The sequence below is a fragment of the Mya arenaria genome, chromosome 1 (assembly GCF_026914265.1).
Source record: "Mya arenaria isolate MELC-2E11 chromosome 1, ASM2691426v1".
Classification (NCBI taxonomy): Eukaryota; Metazoa; Mollusca; class Bivalvia; order Myida; family Myidae; genus Mya; species Mya arenaria.
The window spans coordinates 14,749,660-14,769,290 of NC_069122.1; the positions used below are offsets into that span (position 1 = coordinate 14,749,660).

At 36.1% G+C, this 19,631-nt stretch overlaps 1 protein-coding gene across 2 annotated transcripts in view; it reads right to left on the bottom strand.

The window, feature by feature from the left end:
- The window catches only part of LOC128231602 (mucin-16-like), a 154,468-nt gene that overhangs the window by 83,828 nt on the left and 51,009 nt on the right, over positions 1–19,631 (bottom strand). For both annotated transcript variants that reach the window (XM_052944633.1, XM_052944639.1), the window contains 12 exons: positions 18,688–18,820; positions 15,774–16,173; positions 13,805–13,967; positions 11,908–12,040; positions 9,147–9,318; positions 7,876–8,041; positions 6,502–6,631; positions 5,067–5,250; positions 4,317–4,485; positions 3,276–3,402; positions 2,461–2,708; positions 101–684 (listed from right to left, as the gene is read on the bottom strand). In XM_052944633.1, coding sequence (XP_052800593.1) covers positions 101–684; positions 2,461–2,708; positions 3,276–3,402; positions 4,317–4,485; positions 5,067–5,250; positions 6,502–6,631; positions 7,876–8,041; positions 9,147–9,318; positions 11,908–12,040; positions 13,805–13,967; positions 15,774–16,173; positions 18,688–18,820 — 2,609 coding nt within the window. The remainder of the gene's footprint in view (positions 1–100; positions 685–2,460; positions 2,709–3,275; positions 3,403–4,316; positions 4,486–5,066; positions 5,251–6,501; positions 6,632–7,875; positions 8,042–9,146; positions 9,319–11,907; positions 12,041–13,804; positions 13,968–15,773; positions 16,174–18,687; positions 18,821–19,631) is intronic.

Genomic DNA, 19,631 nt, shown 5'->3' on the forward strand with positions numbered 1-19,631 from the left:
TGTCAGTCGAATACCATAAAGACATACACATGTAACGCTAACATAAACGCTGCATAGATATACATTAGAAATTGTCGTTCTTATATCACAGATAACAAACCTTAGTTTTTCAACGTCATCTGTAGTTGTTCCTTGTCCAATGATACCTAAACCATTCGTTGGAATAATGTACGGCTCGTCCATCCCATTAAGGTCCTGACACGGATACGCGGGCGTTGTCACAGTTGGCGACGTTGTTGTTGTCGGTGACGATGTTGTGGTCGGTGACGATGTTGTGGTCGGTGACGACGTTGTTGTCGGTGACGATGTTGTTGTCGGTGATGATGTTGTGGTCGGTGACGACGTTGTTGTCGGTGAAGATGTTGTGGTCGGTGACGACGTTGTTGTCGGCGACGATGTTGTGGTCGGTGGCGACGTTGTGGTCGGTGACGTTGTTGTTGTCGACGTCGTTTCTGAGAACGTTGAGTATGTTGTAGTCGTTGGTGTAGTATGAGTAGGTATAGTTGGTATCACAGTTGGAGGAGTGGTTCCGTTTCCGGCGGGCACAGTACATGCACGGATCTTTATATTTGCGATTGTTATTTCTTCAGAAACATCGAATTTCAGTTTGAGTTGATCTAGATTAACACCAAATGGCATGGAAACTTCAAGAATTCCACTTTTAACAACGGCATATTTCGTCTCCTACAAATCGCATAAAAATAATCAGTTAGCAACCGATAAAACTAACATTACACTTATACCTGTCCTTCTCAAAATGTTACCAATGCATGAGAAACCATTGAACCTGTGTATTTATTGCATAGTCGTCAGGAAAATTGTAAATAGTGGGTAAGTAAAAACCTTTTGGGCCGAACAAACTTCATGCTGCTATTTAAGGGAATCTCGCCCATATATAAGTTAATTCTCTGTTAGCTTATTTGGCTATATTATAATACTTCACTTTTTTCTACAACCCCATAACCCGAAAAGGAGATATTTTGACTATCAGAAACATGTTCAACCTTTTTGGCCCGTGACCAAGCGAAAATTCACTGTCAGGTCTTGTGACCGCCGTTTATATTTTGAATGTATATAAGGGCAAATAACTGCTTCAATATTTTAGCTAAATCATGGCGTGATTGCCTGCCTTATACACATACAGCAGTGACGTCACTATTCAATGTTTCACAAAAACATCAGACGACAAGAACTGTCAGCAAGTAAGCATACATTTTATCATGTTATATTTTGTTTACCTTGTTAAATTTGTTTAATTAAATGAATTAAAACACATTTTAAAACTTGTTTATGTACTTAATTTTGTTCGGTATAATAAAATAAATATCATATAGCAGCATGTGTGACATTGATAGTGTCAATGCCGCCAAATGATATTTATATAATGAAAGTGACCCTATTCAATTTAAGTATCAGTTGAAAGAGTATTACTTGCTTATAAACAATGCACCAGTCAATTGTAACCACGCCCCCAACCCCAGGTCCGGGAAATAGCGGGACTTTGACTTTCGGTTGAGCAAAACCTGGGTAAAATCCCCGTCCTGCGGAGACGAACTGCTGGTCAAATCCCCGCCAAATCCCACCACACCCCAGGGACCCTAGGTAACGCCCATTCCCCGCTATTTTTGGTACGATTACAAAACCACCGCATTGGAAGGTAAAAACTATCGGCTATCCCTGGTTTACAATTGACTTGTGCATAATATCTAAGCGTACATACCAAACGTTAATATACACTTAATACGAGTATAGTTTGACGTTTTGTTCTTAATTTCAAATGGAATCGGATGAGAAACGACCTAAACAGTTGAAACCCGTTATGTCGAAGTCGTCGAAACTTTGGATATTTCATCGAGACAAAAAATCGATACTAACAGCATTGTTTTATACAGAAAAGGGAAAGATAGAACTCGGGACGAGGAAAGAAGCTCGACTTAACCAAAACATCGAGATATCGGAGTTCGACACTGCGAGTTTTTACTGTATTTTGAAAAATGCTCGACACTAGCAAACAATCGAGATATCAGAGTTCGACACAGCAAGTTTTTACTGTATTTTGCAAAATAAAAACTCGACACAATCAAAAGATCGAGAAATCAGATTTCGATACAGCGAGTTTTTACTGTATTCTGCAAGCTCGACACTAGCAAACAATCGAGACATCAGAGTTCGACACAGCGAGTTCTTACTGTATTTTGCAAGCTCGACACAAGCAAACAATCGAGACATCAGAGTTCGACACAGCGAGTTTTTACTGAATTTTGCAAGCTCGACACAAGTAAACAATCGAGAAATCAGAGTTCGACACAGCGAGTTTTTACTGTATTTTTTAAGTTTTCAAAGCCAAAAAACACTTTTTATTTTTGTCTGCCATTTTTTTACTTTTTCTGCACATACATTTCTTTTCAAAAGATAACGACATGTGAACATTAAAACACATCTATTAATTGACAAACTGACCTGCTCCACGTTCTCCAAAAATAATGTGACAGTCACTAAGTTGACGTTTGTAGATACATGCATAGAAAAATATGTCACTTGTTCTGGTGGACTGATTGAAATCAGAAGGTAATCATCGGCAGGTGGAAAAATCTTTAATCCGGTCGATGTTTCCGAAAATAAATCAGAGGTTGGTAAGTTCCTCGGCATTCCGGTTGAAACGGAGAATAAGGTACCAGTCATAGATGTTAACATTTTGTCAACGCATTCTGCAAGAAAGAAATATACATGAATGCAGCTAGTTAGCAACATGATTGATAAATACAATATTGATTGTTAATGTTTATAAAATAGCGTTTTAAAGATGCACTCTTACTCCCAGATAAGATTTGCCACAATTAATAATATTGTTTTAATATTCCAAAAACGATGAATAAATGTCGAAAACAATGGTTCTTATGAAGGTTACCGAGTTTAATTTGAAAGAAATGAGCATAAAACATGGTATTTTTACCTTATGAGACTAAAGTAGATCACAATAAATCTTTTAGCACTCACCAACCATTTAACATGTTTGCGCTTTCTGCTATTAAAATGCACGGTTACAATCTTGTTATCAGTAATTAATAATCTCGATAAATGCATTATTTTCTGAGTAGTTATGTCTATCAGTCAAAACTGATTGTATACATGTGTTTTTATTGATTTTAAATAAGAGTGTCACTTTAATATCGAGGGGTGAACGCGAAAAGGTTCTATAGTCTTTATTTAATGTCACTAAGAACCTTTTCGCATTCACTCCACGATATAATTGTGATGTCATTAAAGCATTTTACCGTAGCAAACGCGCAGATCCAACTTAAATGACGCTTCTTCGGCTGGATTGGCCTTTGAGATTTTCAATATCAGATACTGAACATTGGTTGCATCTTTGTATTTCGCCATGTCTGTACTTCCGTATGTCTAAAAATAATTCAATGCGTTAATTGTAATAATTGCTCTAAAGCTGCATTCTCACAGATTTGCCGTTTTTATAACTGTTTTATTTTTTTTTTGTCTTTGAATGAGCCTATTTTGCGTTAATATCTGCAAACCAGTGATAAAAGACTGCTGACAAAAGACCAGACCGCAGATCTACATATTTCCGTTCGAAAATTAATGTTGTATGGCTAACAGCGTTTCTAACGGTTCAAGAAAAATACATAAAACAATAATTTTGGAATTCATGTATGAAAATCTTCGATCTGATTACTTTGTCAGCAGTCTTATATGACTGGTTTACATGCATTTTTGCATAAAATGGCTCGTTCCAAGACAAAAAAAGGGTTTTAAAAACGTTAAATCTGTGAGAGTGCAAATTAAATTGTAATAATTGCTTTAAAATATTGTTACGTTACATAATTTATTGCGATCATATATAAATATATACATATATATATATATATATATATATATATATATATATAAAGATACCATACGCCATTTCATTCGAAACTCCTCGGCCATTTTTCATCGAAAACAACCTCGGATGTTTATGGTCTGTTAACAATGCAAGAAATCTTTACATTTAACTACACTGTAAGTAGATCGCGTAGTAATTTCAATTTAGCACTTTAACTTAACGACTTTACTTTTGGGAATCTTAATTATTTATGCAATTTAAAACTTCACTGGCAAACAATTTATACTTGGCTATACAAAAACACGTAAAAATACAATTAATTAGAAAATTGTGTTTAAAATTGTACGAACTACTTTTACTGCTGAACCGGCATAAATCCGAGGTTCTTTTCGATGTTAAATGGCCAAGTAGTTCCGAATGACTCCGATTGTCAATTTTGATTCCACAAAACATGTAAAGTTTTAAATGATTTTACCGTTTCTGTCGAATTTACACCATATTTGTCCACGTAAACTACAGTAAAGCTTTGGATATTCGTCTCATCTGTGAGGTCGACAAGTCCGAGTTGGATGTCAGAGGAGAAACGAATTTTGATCTCAACTGTTTGTTCCACAATAACAAATGGTCCCGCGGTGGATGTACTCCTACAAAAAACAAACAACATAAAACGCTATAATCTTTTGTATACAGAGAAACATTGTTTTCTTGATGTTCTGGTTATGTCGAACTTTGTTATCTCGATGTTCTGGTTATATCCAACTCTGCTATCTCGATGTTCTGGTATTGTCGAACTCTGTTATCTCGATGTTCTGGTTATGTCGAACTCTGTTATCTCGCTGTTCTAGTTATGTCGAACTCCTTTCGAACGTGTTGAGTTAAAAAAGACAGGTTTTGCATTACGTTATATCGATATTTCGTTATCCCCTGAAATTAATGAAATCTTTAAAAAAAAAAAGCTAATTTGTATGTGTAGAGATGTATTTAATTACTTTTTAATAATAAAAAATATAAACTTCTGTAAAAATGTAAGCTAATGAAAACAAAGAAGAAAAGAAAAATATGTGTGCTTCAGGATGGATTTGAACCTTTACCTTGAAACCCTCAAAATATTTGTAGTCCTGTGCTTAACAATATAGGCAAAAGCATTAAAATCGAAGAGTTTTAAGTGGAGGTTTTCATTACGGCTGTGCTATCTTAAACAACGTTACAAAAAATGTTCTCTAACCGGAGTTTTTCGATTTCGGATTCGGTCGAAGATTGACCAATAATAGTGATGTTCTCTGTCGGCGTGATTTCATATTTCGAATCCATCCCGTTTGTTTCTTGACATGGCCAAGTATGTGGTGTTGTTGTTATTGTAGGTGAAGTGGTGACTGTCGTAGTGGAAGTGGTCGTTGTAGTTGACGGAGCTGAAATATACATGTACCGGCTTTGTTATAAGAGAGGTTCCGAAGTCCGTTTACGTGTGGGCTACTGTTTTTACACTACGTCTTCCAGTGGCCGTTTAGTGGAAGTTTTCAACTCAGTGAAGAAATGCTTTTTTTAAAGTTGAATTTAAAGAAATCTATGTTTTCACAGCAAAGATATGAAAAAAAGCAAGAAAAGATCTAAATAGGTTCAACATTTCAGCAAAAAAAAAATACGAATAAGGCCCCTGGTATTCGTAAACTGCAGATGATTGCAATGATATTGCACAAGTGTTAAATGAAAGAATCTGTCAGCCTACAAGTATAAGATAAAATGAAATATATATTAACTTCTTTTAATGGGACTAGACACCATATGGTCCAAAAATCGGCAAATACAATATTTCCTAAAAACAAGCCTAGAATTATCAATACGAACTAGTATGAAGCCGATAGTACATCATTTTACATGATTAAAAGAGTATTTCGTCGCTGTCTCAGCTGAGTTTACCCGTTTAAAAATAGCGCAGAATGGTTTCCCAGTTTGTAGTGTGTATATTTAGCAAGTGAAACTTACGTGATTAGTACAGATATACATATATATATGCCGACGACATTTATAAATTTACTGAGATTAACGTGGTATGCCAACCAAGTATGTTTTGAATTGGAAGAAAACCGCAAAAAAACTGCAAACGATACATGTGTCGTAAGCGATGTGTTACATCAGTAAGTGCGATCAAATGCGTCGTTCACAACGATATCAATTATAGGTACGTTTTTGACAATTCTATTTCAATGGTATCGTCTGGTGTCTAGTCCCATTAAACTTAACTTCAACTTTCACGTGTACGTGAAGAAAGAATCGACAAGCCTACAGGTAGAAGATCAAAGTGAAATATCGCTTTTGAACTTAACAAGAATAACCTATGACGTAAAAATGTTATAATTATACTATATTTTTAATAGCCCTCCTAGTTGTATAGTACTGTCTAAAGACGTCAGTGAAAGCTATGGGCCCAGATTAATGTGTTGCATGTATCAAAGCACCCAGTGCCCCGTTTCCTAAGTCTAAAGGGCGTAAATACCGCTTTTGTGTTTCAATAATTATATTGCCTAAAACATTTATCGTATATATTATGCCCATAACATAACGGGTGACCATGGACACTCTTAAGCAGGGTAAGGTTTACCATAGGAACTCTCTGATAGAAACGGGTCCAAGGCTGTTACTGAAATATGCTGAAAACTTACTGTAGCAAATCCGGACGTCTAATTTAAAAACGGCTTGTCCAACAGATTCGGGATTTCTTGTCACGACGATGTAGAGCTTCGCCACGTTTACAGCGTCAGAGAATCTTGCAACTTCGCTGCTGGTAAAGTTCTGCAAATTGATTCAAGAAAAATAACAATTAGTCTTTTATATATACGCAATCGGAACACCTCGGCCATTTTCGCTAAACGACGAGCGGTGCATTAGTAAAAGTAGTTCGTAGATTCAATAATAGTTATGGTCAATTGTAGTTTTTTAACGCATTAATTTATTACTTATTTGATTCCAAGTTAAGTGTAGCATTATGTTAATCAATTAAATTCCTATAAATAAAGTCCTTTGGCTTAGATATTAAATTGAAATTGCTACGAGACCTAATTGTAGCATAGTTAATTGTAAAGAATTTTGACATTGTAAACCCTCCATAAACATCCAAGGTTGATTATTAAAAAAAGTGGCCAAGGTGCCCTGATTATAATTTACAGAAAATTAAAATTAAATGAAGTTTATTTGAATTGTTATAGCTTAGTTATGCTTTTCGTTATTTTCATCGAACTTTTACCGTGTGGAGGTCGAATCAATGGCTACCAGACAAATCGGCCCCTTACCAAATCGGTCACTAGTTAAGGGGCCAAAATGTCTCGAGTCAATTTAATTAAGGGGACGAAATTGCAAGGCCGAAACGCCTTAGGGGCCGATTTGGAAAGGGGCCGATTTGTCTCGCTCCCGAATCAATGTACAGTGTATTTGTGTGAGAGGTGAATATCTTAACACTAGTCAACCCACAGATCACCACTACCCTCCTTGAAAAACAAATAGCCTTTTACCATTGTTAACACTTTATAAGGAGGGTGTAATACCCCGCTCCGCCCCGCCCCCCCCCCCCCAACCACCCCGGTTGGTATAGAGCTCTTAGATATATTTTGCATTCGAATCCTGCTAACAAGAAGGTTTTAACAAATTTAAGAGACTACCGAGTACAGCCCCTTTAAAGCCGCACTTTTATAGATTGACCGTTTTCACATTGTTTTGTCTTGCTAGGAGTACTTTTTGCGTAAGCATATCGAAAACATTGATGCAAGACTGCTGACAAAAGTTCAGACCGCATTTCTTCATATTTATGTTCGAAACTTTACAGCTAAGAAGGTTACTAAGGCTTTAAGGAAAATAAAATTTGGGGCAGTTTTTCAGTCAATTCAGATATGTTATATTGTGAGTTATCTTATATGACTGAATTGGAAGGCATTGATACCAAAAAAACGCAGCTCATTCTGAGACAAAATCTTTAAAAAAAACTGTCAATCTGTGAGAGTGCAGCTTTAAATGGTGTTTGTGCCAACATTTTGCGTACTTACTTGAGAAGTGAATTCTTTACCACTGGATGTTTCGTACAAGACGGAGAACTCTTTAATATTTTCGTCGCCTACTAGATCCACCCTCCCTAACTGTACAGTATCACGGAATGTTATGGCCACAATTACTCGGTCATTTTCAATCACAAACGATCCTGGAGATGATGTCCTGAATCACAACAAAAACATGTATGTGTTAATCGATATCCACAATTTCAATGTACTTGAATCTGAGATTGAACTAGTATTTTTTACAATTTTCGCAGCAAATCTTAAACAAGAGCGCCACGCAATGGGCGCCAAGTGTCCACTTCCGGTTTAAAGCCTTGTGAAAAGGGTGGGCGTGTCTCAAGAGAATCACCATGAAACAACAAAACCTACCAATAAATCAAAGTTGTTTAAGTTACCCCAGCCCATTTGATAGTGAACTAATGGAATTTAAAGTAAATTTTATCCATCAAAATGCAACAGTTTTAGCCGTGAAACCTAACAGATCACCTATGTCTTCTTTTGACTTATAGCCCTCTTTCCACAAATTAAGTTTCATTAAACTAGTTTTGATACTTTTTGAGTTATCACAGGACCAAATTGGCTATATTTTTAATGCCAAGGGCCATAACTCCGCATAACTTTATCTGACGAAAAAAATAAACTAACGTGCATAATCTCCATATTGCCCTCTTTCCACATACTAAGTTTCATATACTTTTTAAGTTATTCCAGGACCAATATTTTTCTTCGTCAAGAAGGGCCATAACTTTGCATAACTTTGACCGACGAAAAAAATAAACTAATGTGCATTATCTCCATTTAACTCTTCATCCACATACTGAGTTGCATGAAGCTAGCGTTGATACCTTTTGAGTTATCACAGGATTAAATTGGCTATGTTTTTAATAAGTCAAGGCCCATAACTCTGCATAATTTTGTCTGACAAAAAAACTAACGTGCACAATCTCCATATTGCCCTCGTTCCACATACTTAGTTTCATTAACCTAGCTTTGATATTTTTTAGTTATCGCAGGACAGAGAATTTTGTGGACGGACGGACGGAAGGACGGACGGACGAATAGACAGACGGACGGAGGGTAAACCTTAAGTCCCCTCCGGTGAAACCGGTATGGGGCTAATAAACCTTTTATGGCATTACTAGGCTTTTCACATTCACATGACTGTCAGTCGAATACCATGAAGACATACACACGTAACGCTTACGTAAACGCTGCATAGAGATACATTGGAACTTGCCGTTCTTATATCACAGATAACAAACCTTAGTTTTTCAACGTCATCTGTAGTTGTTCCTTGTCCAATGATACCTAAACCATTCGTTGGAATAATGTACGGCTCGTCCATCCCATTAAGGTCCTGACAAGGGTACGTCGTTGTTGTCACAGTTGGTGTGGTGGTGGAGGAGGTGGTGGTGGATGATGTTGTTGTTGCCTCTATAATAGAACAATTTGAGAGCACTTTTTATAAGTCAATGTGTACGTGATGCCTGACTGCCGTACAATTAAACGTGATGACTCCCGTACTCGAAAACACGATGACCCCCGTGCATGAAAACGTGATGACCCCCGTACAAAAAAACGTAATAACACCCGTACAAGAAAACCCGTTGATACCCGTAAAAGAAAACACAATGACACCTGTACAAGACCACGTGATGACACCCGTACAAGAAAATGTGATAATAACCGTGCAGGAAAACACTATGACAACCATACAAGAAAACGTGCTGACCCCCGTACAAGTAAATTTTGCAGTTCACGTTTAAAGTCGTTTAGCTTTTGCACGTCGCTTTGACGAGAAACGTTTGTCGTTTAAGCGAGATGCTTAAGATGTTTTGACGAGAAACGTAAGTAGTTTTAATGAGATATGTAAGTAGATGTATCGTGTTAGTAAACGTTTTTTTCAAGATATGTAGGTCGGTTTAACGAGATAGAAAATAACTCAGTATGTCATTGCTACTGTGTATGATCAAGTCACACAAAACACTTTCTTAAGGTGTTATTTCTTTGAAATAGTTATTACCGCATGTCTTGCACGGTTCTTCTAATGCATGTATTGGTGTGTGGATATCACGTGATAAACTACGTCATATATGCTACGTCAGAAGGCAACATTTTGCTTAAAATAAAGACTTATTACAAAGATAACTTTTTTTACTACACAATTTTATATGAAACAAAGGGCAGTCTATGTCGCTCAAAGAGCCCCGACTTCAATCTATAACCGGAGTTTGATAAGGTTATTAGTTTCATCAACACTTAACGATAAATCTGTTTCAAAAATAATGTTTTGACAGCTTCGTCTGACAGCCGTTTTGGGAAAAGATTTGTCGAATAGTTGTTGAATCAAACCCTGGTAAATGACCGGAGGCGGGGCTCCGTAAGCGGCGTAGACTGCGCTTGTTCATTTAAAATCGTGAAAAAAATAGTACAGTTATCTTTCATTCGAAGCAGAATTTTGCCCTCCGACGTAGCATTTATGACGCAATTTATCACGTCGTAAACACACACTTTGTATGGCATATTTCACAATCTGGAGCCGTTTCAAAAAAAAGGATATTAGTTGTTTCTTCAATCTTAAATCCATTTATACCTCACATATGACGTCACATTGATTTGTTTTTAAATTTCCTCAAATTTGTGTTGGTATTTTTCATATTGGCTAACATTTAATTCACTTAAGTGTGCTGCAAAATTGAAATTATGACACAAAGATAATTTCAATTTATGACTAAAATCGACTACTAGTAATTCGAAACTCCTCGGATGTATATGGACGGTTTACATACTCAGAAATTGGTATGTTTAAGTCCGCTACAAATATATCGCGTAGTAATTTAATTTAGCAGTTAAACTTAATGACTTAAAACTCTTGGGAATCTTAATTATGTTTGCAATAAAACACTTCACTGGAAAATAAAATTAACCTTAGATCAATAAATACAAGCTAAAAGACTAAATTTAATTAATGATATAATTCACCAATTTACGAACTACTTCTACTGATGTACCGGTATACATCCGAGGTTGTTTACGATAAAAAAAATGGCCGAGGAGTTCCGAAAATCGACGAAGATCTTTAATGCAATCTAGAAGTGTTAACCGAGGTCCGGACGACTTCGACATAACGGGTTTCGACTGTACCAAACATTAGACAAATATAATTATAACTCTTCAAGAAAAAAAACATAACACAACTATCAGTAGTTCAAAAATGGTAAATACATGCCTTACTGCCGTGGTTCAGTATATTGGTGGTGTGTAAGCTTATATATACTTGCACTCGGGCCTTGCCCATTCGGCGAGTGCTCCGTTAAGATTGTTAGTCATTTTAGGTTTTTTGGAGCATAGTGCACAGACAGAATGTAACCCTGGTTAGAGCTACCCTATTTCTTTAACGTGCACCAGTGCATAGCACTGTCACATGGGACCACCATTTAATCAAGAAATTGTTTGAAATAATATATGTTTAATATGTATCAATATGATAAAAAGGTATTTAATTTAATCGTTGTAAAACATAACATAAAATAAATTGTTAAACATTTTAAGGCTGCACTCTCAAAGATTGGACGTTTTGACAACTTTTTTTGTCTTGGGACGAGCCAATTTATGCGAAAATGCATGGAAACCAGTCATATATGAATGCTGACAAAAAAAAATAGATCCCAAATTTTCAAGTTCAAAAATTGATGTTTTATGCATTTTTCTTAAACCGTTAGTAACGCTTTTAGCCATAAAACATTAATTTTCGAACGGAAATATGAAAATCTGCGATCTGATCTTTTGTCTGCAATCTTTTCTCACTGGTTTGCATATATTTACGCAAAAAAATGATCATTACAAGACAAAAAATAAAAAAAGTTGTAAAAACGGTAAATCTGTGAGAGTGCAGCTTTAACTTAATATAACCTTTATGAATTCCACCCGCACAGTCAAAGATTAGAAAATTGTAAATAAGTTAAACATATTTGTACAAAGATGCTTTAAGAATACTACCCAAAATGATGTGTACATAATTACCTTCACATAAACGGATGTCCAATTCCACTTCGGCTCCAACCATCTGACCCACAGAACTAGCATCCACTGTGATTATAATCTCTGTAACGGAAGTTGCGTTCGCAGAATAAGCGGTCTCATCCTCGGTGTACCTCTGAAAAGAGTATACGAGAACATGTCATATTATTGCTGAAAGCGACTCTTGGGAGACGGCAATAAAATAATACAGTCGAACCCCGTTGGCTCGAACTCGCTTAGCTCGATTTTCTCGTTGGCTCAAACTGAATGTAAGATAGCGATTTCTTTGTCATTTTCTGAATGTCATTATTCTCGCTTGGCTCGATTTGTTAAAGGCTCGATGTAACTTCCAGATTCGACGTTAAATTCAGCAAAAATCCACATAAGTCGAATAAGTCATTCCGGATCAAAATGCAACACTAATGACAATTTAATTTTATACTTACTTTCAAGACCCATTTTTTTCATAATAAATGATATTTTATGATGCACTAATTTTAACATTGTATCAGCATACTTTTAAGTCGATAATTTATTCAATATTGGTCTTAATTGGATCTAAGAACGATGTAGCTAATCGGATTATGTGCTAATAAATTCTGATCTTTAGAGTGAATGAAGTCAATGATGTTTGACCATAAGATTAACTTAAGTTGAATTTTGAATACTACCCATGGAGAAAAATACGGAATACCGATTTTGCGATTAACATTGTGAGTGGATTTGTGAAAAGTAAATAAAATAAGCAAACTATATTTAAACTCATTAGTGGAAGCGGCATATCAATTGTCTTCCCCAAAACCACGTTATTTGCACAATTAAACGAACAACGTCGAGCAGACATTGGTGTACTAGTATCCAGTGTGTGTATACCACGTGATAAATTACGTAATATATGCTACGTCGGAAGGCAACATTTTGCTTAAAATGGAGACTTAAATCAAAGATATCTTTTCTTATAATACAACATTTAAAAACAAAAGGGCAGTCTATGCTGCTTAAAGAGCCCTGTCTTCGTCTTATTAAAGAAGTTTCATAAAGGGACTTCGTCAAACCTGTTTCCAAAATAATGTTTTGACAGTGCTCCGTCAGACGTCCGTATTTTGAAAAGGTTTGTCGAAGTGTTTAAAGAAACTAAACTCTCAATCAACCTCTGTTGAAAGACCGAAGGCAGGGCTCTGTAAGCGGCGTAGACTGCGCTATGTTTAATTTAAAATGTTGAAAAAAAGTGAAGTTATTTTTGTTTAAAGTCTTCATTTGAAGCAAAATATTGCCTTCCGACATTTACGACGCAATTTACCACGTGCTATACACACACAGGTACCGTTAAGTTATAAGGTTTTGGCATCATAACAAATATTCAATCCGTGAAAATTGCTTATAAAAATTGCCTTACTCATTCACGGATCGTGTTAAAAGTGCATGTACAGTTGAAACTCACTGTGTCGATTTCGTGGGGACTTCGGGAAATACTTCGACATAACGAACATTGGTATAACCGAAAAACATAAGTGAATTACTAAACCAAAAAAAAAAATCGACATAACCAGAACATCGAAATAACAGGGTTCGACATATCGAGTTTCGACTGTAAAATCAACCTCGGATGTATGTGGACGCTTTAAAATATCAGAATTCTTTATGTGTAATTAAGCTGCAAGTAGATCGTGTATTAATTTAAATTTAGTAATTAAGCGTTAATACATAATTACTCGTTCACTGAATTGCGTTACTGTAAATCAATTTGAACTGCGTACAACAAATACACGTTAAAACACTATAAACAAAATATTATAATTATTAATTTTTCGAACTACTTTTACTAATGCACCAGCACACATCCGCGGCTCGTCGTGTGACGGAGATTGCCGAAGTGTTCCGATAGGTAATACAATATTACCTGTTCGAATAATGTAACACCGTCTTGAACGAACTCGACATTGTATCCAGTAATATGTGAATAGTATCCGAGGCTAATACTTCCAACGCGCTTGGGAGTGTCGAATATTATCTTGAAGGTTCTACTCGGTGCGCTAAATCCATACGGCTCCTCCGAAGTTGGTCTAAAATGTGAAAGATATTTTCAAATACACAAAAACCATTACGTAGGTCTTAAACTACTGCCAACGAAAAAATCACTAGCGTTTTAAGGATTTGAATGGTGGCAGTGTAGTGTGTTCAGGAAGAGGGGGGGGGGCGCACCCGGCACGCGCCCCACCTAAAATCGATCAAGTATACCTTGTATGTCGATTTCGGAAAAAAAGTAATTAATTACGCTCAATGTGTTCCTTTTCGGACTTGAATTGTTAAGAAACCCCAACATTATAAACGAGGTAAGTTTCAGTTCTGAGGGAGGGGCGCGTGTCAAAAGGTTGCGCCCCTAAGTTATACCCCCTCTATCGTCAATTCGTAGATTCGCACCTGTATACTTTCACAAAACAATTTGCAAAATCTGCACTGACACTCTGTTTTTAAAAGTTCAAGGAAGCATCAAAGCGACATGGTGATTTTAAAACCGATGTCAAACCTGTTGAACATGTAGACTGTGAATGTTCTAGTTTGAGATGACGCCGCGAAATTTCAATATCACTCAAAAAATCATCGAAAATCCCTTAAGCAGACGATAGCTGCAAAAACTCAACTTAACAATTTAACCAGCCCAACTGCGTTCATACCCCCGGTAAAGACACAAATAGTTCATGATTTCTTTCCAGTGACGAAAACAACCGGCTTATTTTAATTCAATCATTAATGAAGTTATTTAAAAGCTCATGCATGCAAACTGACTAGTATATAGGCAGTGGATAGGCATTTCGCGCTGAACACTAAGAATGTAAGCATTTATTGTTGGTCTTTTTAACAATAAGTTGGCGCTGGGCAGCAACCGGTCTGTCGTCTAAATTGTTTTAAACCATTACATCCAGCATATGCAGGAGTCAACATTGTTCGTGTAACATGGGCCAATATTGAAGACTGTGAAATTCTAGTATAATAATATGTTCCTAAAAACTGACATTGTCAAACTCGTTTAACATGTGGACACTGAATGTTGAGGATGTTATAGTTAGTGTTTATTAAATGACCACTTTACAATTAAGTCGGCAGGCCAGTTGCAGTCCAGTGAAAACTTATTGTTAAAAAGACCAACAATAATTGCTAATTTTCTCAGTGTTCAGCGCGAATTTGCTATCAAATGCCTCTATACTAGTCAGTTTGCGTGCATGAGCTTCTAAATAACCTCATAAATGATCGCATTTGAATTTGGTGACTGTTTATGTTACTGGCAAGAAATAATGAACTATTGGTGTTAATAAAATGCATTGATATTGAACTGCATGATTGATGTCATCATCGGAGTATGAGTGCAAACATTGGCTGGTTAATTGTTAAGTCTTTAAGAACATAATGATTATAGTTAAATTAAATTATTAAGTCTGACTCTAAAGCTAAGACACAAGACGGTAGTAAATATTTGCTTCTGATAAAACCCTTAAAGATGCACTCTTTCTCCCAATTAAGATTTACCACAATATAAATGTTTTAATATACCAAAAAGATGAATAAATATCGTATACAAAGATTCTTATGAAGGATACCAAGTTTAATTTGAAAGAAATGTGCAGAAAACACAGTATTTCTATCTTATGAAACGATAGAAAATCAAAGTAAACCTTTTAACATACACCAATCTTTTTTTTTTAAATGCGTTTTTAGCTATTAATTATACAGTCACTATCTTGTTATCAGTAATTGATATTTTCCATAAATGCATTATTTAGTATGTTGTTCAAGATTCATCACTCAAAATGTATATTTGTTATACATGTGTATGTATTGATTTTAAATAAGTGTGATACTTTAAACGTTACCGAAGCTTATCTTTTGTCGCCGGCGATTCATCGGGACTTCCCTGCACGACAATATTGTTAGTCGGTATCAACGATGGATTGCCCATTCCATCTATATCGACGCATGGCGTAACTGTACTAGTCGTTGTGGTTGGAGTAGAAGTTGAAGTAGAACTAGGAGTTGAAGTCGAGCTCGATGTTGTTGTCGGATATGACGTTGTTGTTGGGCTGGACGTTGAAGTTGGGCTGGACGTGGTTGTCGGACTGGACGTTGTAGTCGGGCTGGACGTTGTAGTCGGGCTGGACGTTGTAGTCGGGCTGGACGTTGTAGTCGGGCTGGACGTTGTAGTCGGGCTGGACGTTGTTGTCACAGTTGGTGTGGTGGTGGAGGAGGTGGTGGTGGATGATGTAGTTGTTGCCTCTATAATAGAACAATTTGAGAGCACTTTTCAATGTGTACGTCATGCCTGACTGCCGTACAATTAAACGTGATGACTCCCGTACTCGAAAACACGATGACCCCCGTGCATGAAAACGTGATGACCCCCGTACAAAAAACGTAATAACACCCGTACAAGAAAACCCGTTGATACCCGTAAAAGAAAACACGATGACACCTGTACAAGAAAACGTGCTGACCCCCGTACAAGTAAATTTTGCAGTTCACGTATAAAGTCGTTTAGCTTTTGCACGTCGTTTTGACGAGAAACGTTTGTCGTTTAAGCGAGATGCTTAAGATGTTTTGACGAGAAACGTAAGTAGTTTTAATGAGATATGTAAGTAGATGTATCGTGTTAGTAAACGTTTTTTTTCAAGATACGTCGGTCGGTTTAACGAGATAGAAAATAACTCAGTATGTCATGTCTTTGCTACTGTGTATGATCAAGTCACACAAAACACTTTCTTAAGGTGTTATTTCTTTGAAATAGTTATTACCGCATGTCTTGCACGGTTCTTCTAATGCATGTATTGGTGTGTGGATATCACGTGATAAACTACGTCATATATGCTACGTCAGAAGGCAACATTTTGCTTAAAATAAAGACTTATTACAAAGATAACTTTTTTTACTACACAATTTTATATGAAACAAAGGGCAGTCTATGTCGCTCAAAGAGCCCCGACTTCAATCTATAACCGGAGTTTGATAAGGTTATTAGTTTCATCAACACTTAACGATAAATCTGTTTCAAAAATAATGTTTTGACAGCTTCGTCTGACAGCCGTTTTGGGAAAAGATTTGTCGAATAGTTGTTGAATCAAACCCTGGTAAATGACCGGAGGCGGGGCTCCGTAAGCGGCGTAGACTGCGCTTGTTCATTTAAAATCGTGAAAAAAATAGTACAGTTATTTTTCATTCGAAGCAGAATTTTGCCCTCCGACGTAGCATTTATGACGCAATTTATCACGTCGTAAACACACACTTTGTATGGCATATTTCACAATCTGGAGCCGTTTCAAAAAAAAGGATATTAGTTGTTTCTTCAATCTTAAATCCATTTATACCTCACATATGACGTCACATTGATTTGTTTTTAAATTTCCTCAAATTTGTGTTGGTATTTTTCATATTGGCTAACATTTAATTCACTTAAGTGTGCTGCAAAATTGAAATTATGACACAAAGATAATTTCAATTTATGACTAAAATCGATTACTAGTAATTCGAAACTCCTCGGATGTATATGGACGGTTTACATACTCAGAAATTGGTATGTTTAAGTCCGCTACAAATATATCGCGTAGTAATTTAATTTAGCAGTTAAACTTAATGACTTAAAACTCTTGGGAATCTTAATTATGTTTGCAATAAAACACTTCACTGGAAAATAAAATTAACCTTAGATCAATAAATACAAGCTAAAAGACTAAATTTAATTAATGATATAATTCACCAATTTACGAACTACTTCTACTGATGTACCGGTATACATCCGAGGTTGTTTACGATAAAAAAAATGGCCGAGGAGTTCCGAAAATCGACGAAGATCTTTAATGCAATCTAGAAGTGTTAACCGAGGTCCGGACGACTTCGACATAACGGGTTTCGACTGTACCAAACATTAGACAAATATAATTATAACTCTTCAAGAAAAAAAACATAACACAACTATCAGTAGTTCAAAAATGGTAAATACATGCCTTACTGCCGTGGTTCAGTATATTGGTGGTGTGTAAGCTTATATATACTTGCACTCGGGCCTTGCCCATTCGGCGAGTGCTCCGTTAAGATTGTTAGTCATTTTAGGTTTTTTGGAGCATAGTGCACAGACAGAATGTAACCCTGGTTAGAGCTACCCTATTTCTTTAACGTGCACCAGTGCATAGCACTGTCACATGGGACCACCATTTAATCAAGAAATTGTTTGAAATAATATATGTTTAATATGTATCAATATGATAAAAAGGTATTTAATTTAATCGTTGTAAAACATAACATAAAATAAATTGTTAAACATTTTAAGGCTGCACTCTCAAAGATTGGACGTTTTGACAACTTTTTTTGTCTTGGGACGAGCCAAATTATGCGAAAATGCATGGAAACCAGTCATATATGACTGCTGACAAAAAAAAATAGATCCCAAATTTTCAAGTTCAAAAATTGATGTTTTATGCATTTTTCTTAAACCGTTAGTAACGCTTTTAGCCATAAAACATTAATTTTCGAACGGAAATATGAAAATCTGCGATCTGATCTTTTGTCTGCAATCTTTTCTCACTGGTTTGCATATATTTACGCAAAAAAATGATCATTACAAGACAAAAAATAAAAAAGTTGTAAAAACGGTAAATCTGTGAGAGTGCAGCTTTAACTTAATAAAACCTTTATGAATTCCACCCGCACAGTCAAAGATTAGAAAATTGTAAATAAGTTAAACATATTTGTACAAAGATGCTTTAAGAATACTACCCAAAATGATGTGTACATAATTACCTTCACATAAACGGATGTCCAATTCCACTTCGGCTCCAACCATCTGACCCACAGAACTAGCATCCACTGTGATTATAATCTCTGTAACGGAAGTTGCGTTCGCAGAATAAGCGGTCTCATCCTCGGTGTACCTCTGAAAAGAGTATACGAGAACATGTCATATTATTGCTGAAAGCGACTCTTGGGAGACGGCAATAAAATAATACAGTCGAACCCCGTTGGCTCGAACTCGCTTGGCTCGATTTTCTCGTTGGCTCGAACTGAATGTAAGGTAGCGATTTCTTTATACTGAATGTCATTATTCTCGCTTGGCTCGATTTGTTAAAGGCTCGATGTAACTTCCAGATTCGACGTTAAATTCAGCAAAAATCCACATAAGTCGAATAAGTCATTCCGGATCAAAATGCAACACTAATGACAATTTAATTTTATACTTACTTTCAAGACCCATTTTTTTCATAATAAATGATATTTTATGATGCACTAATTTTAACATTGTATCATCATACTTTTAAGTCGATAATTTATTCAATATTGGTCTTAATTGGATCTAAGAACGATGTAGCTAATCGGATTATGTGCTAATAAATTCTGATCTTTAGAGTGTATGAAGTCAATGATGTTTGACCATAAGATTAACTTAAGTTGAATTTTGAATACTACCCATGGAGAAAAATACGGAATACCGATTTTGCGATTAACATTGTGAGTGGATTTGTGAAAAGTAAATAAAATAAGCAAACTATATTTAGACTCATTAGTGGAAGCGGCATATCAATTGTCTTCCCCAAAACCACGTTATTTGCACAATTAAACGAACAACGTCGAGCAGACATTGGCGTACTAGTATCCAGTGTGTGTATACCACGTGATAAATTACGTAATATATGCTACGTCGGAAGGCAACATTTTGCTTAAAATGGAGACTTAAATCAAAGATAACT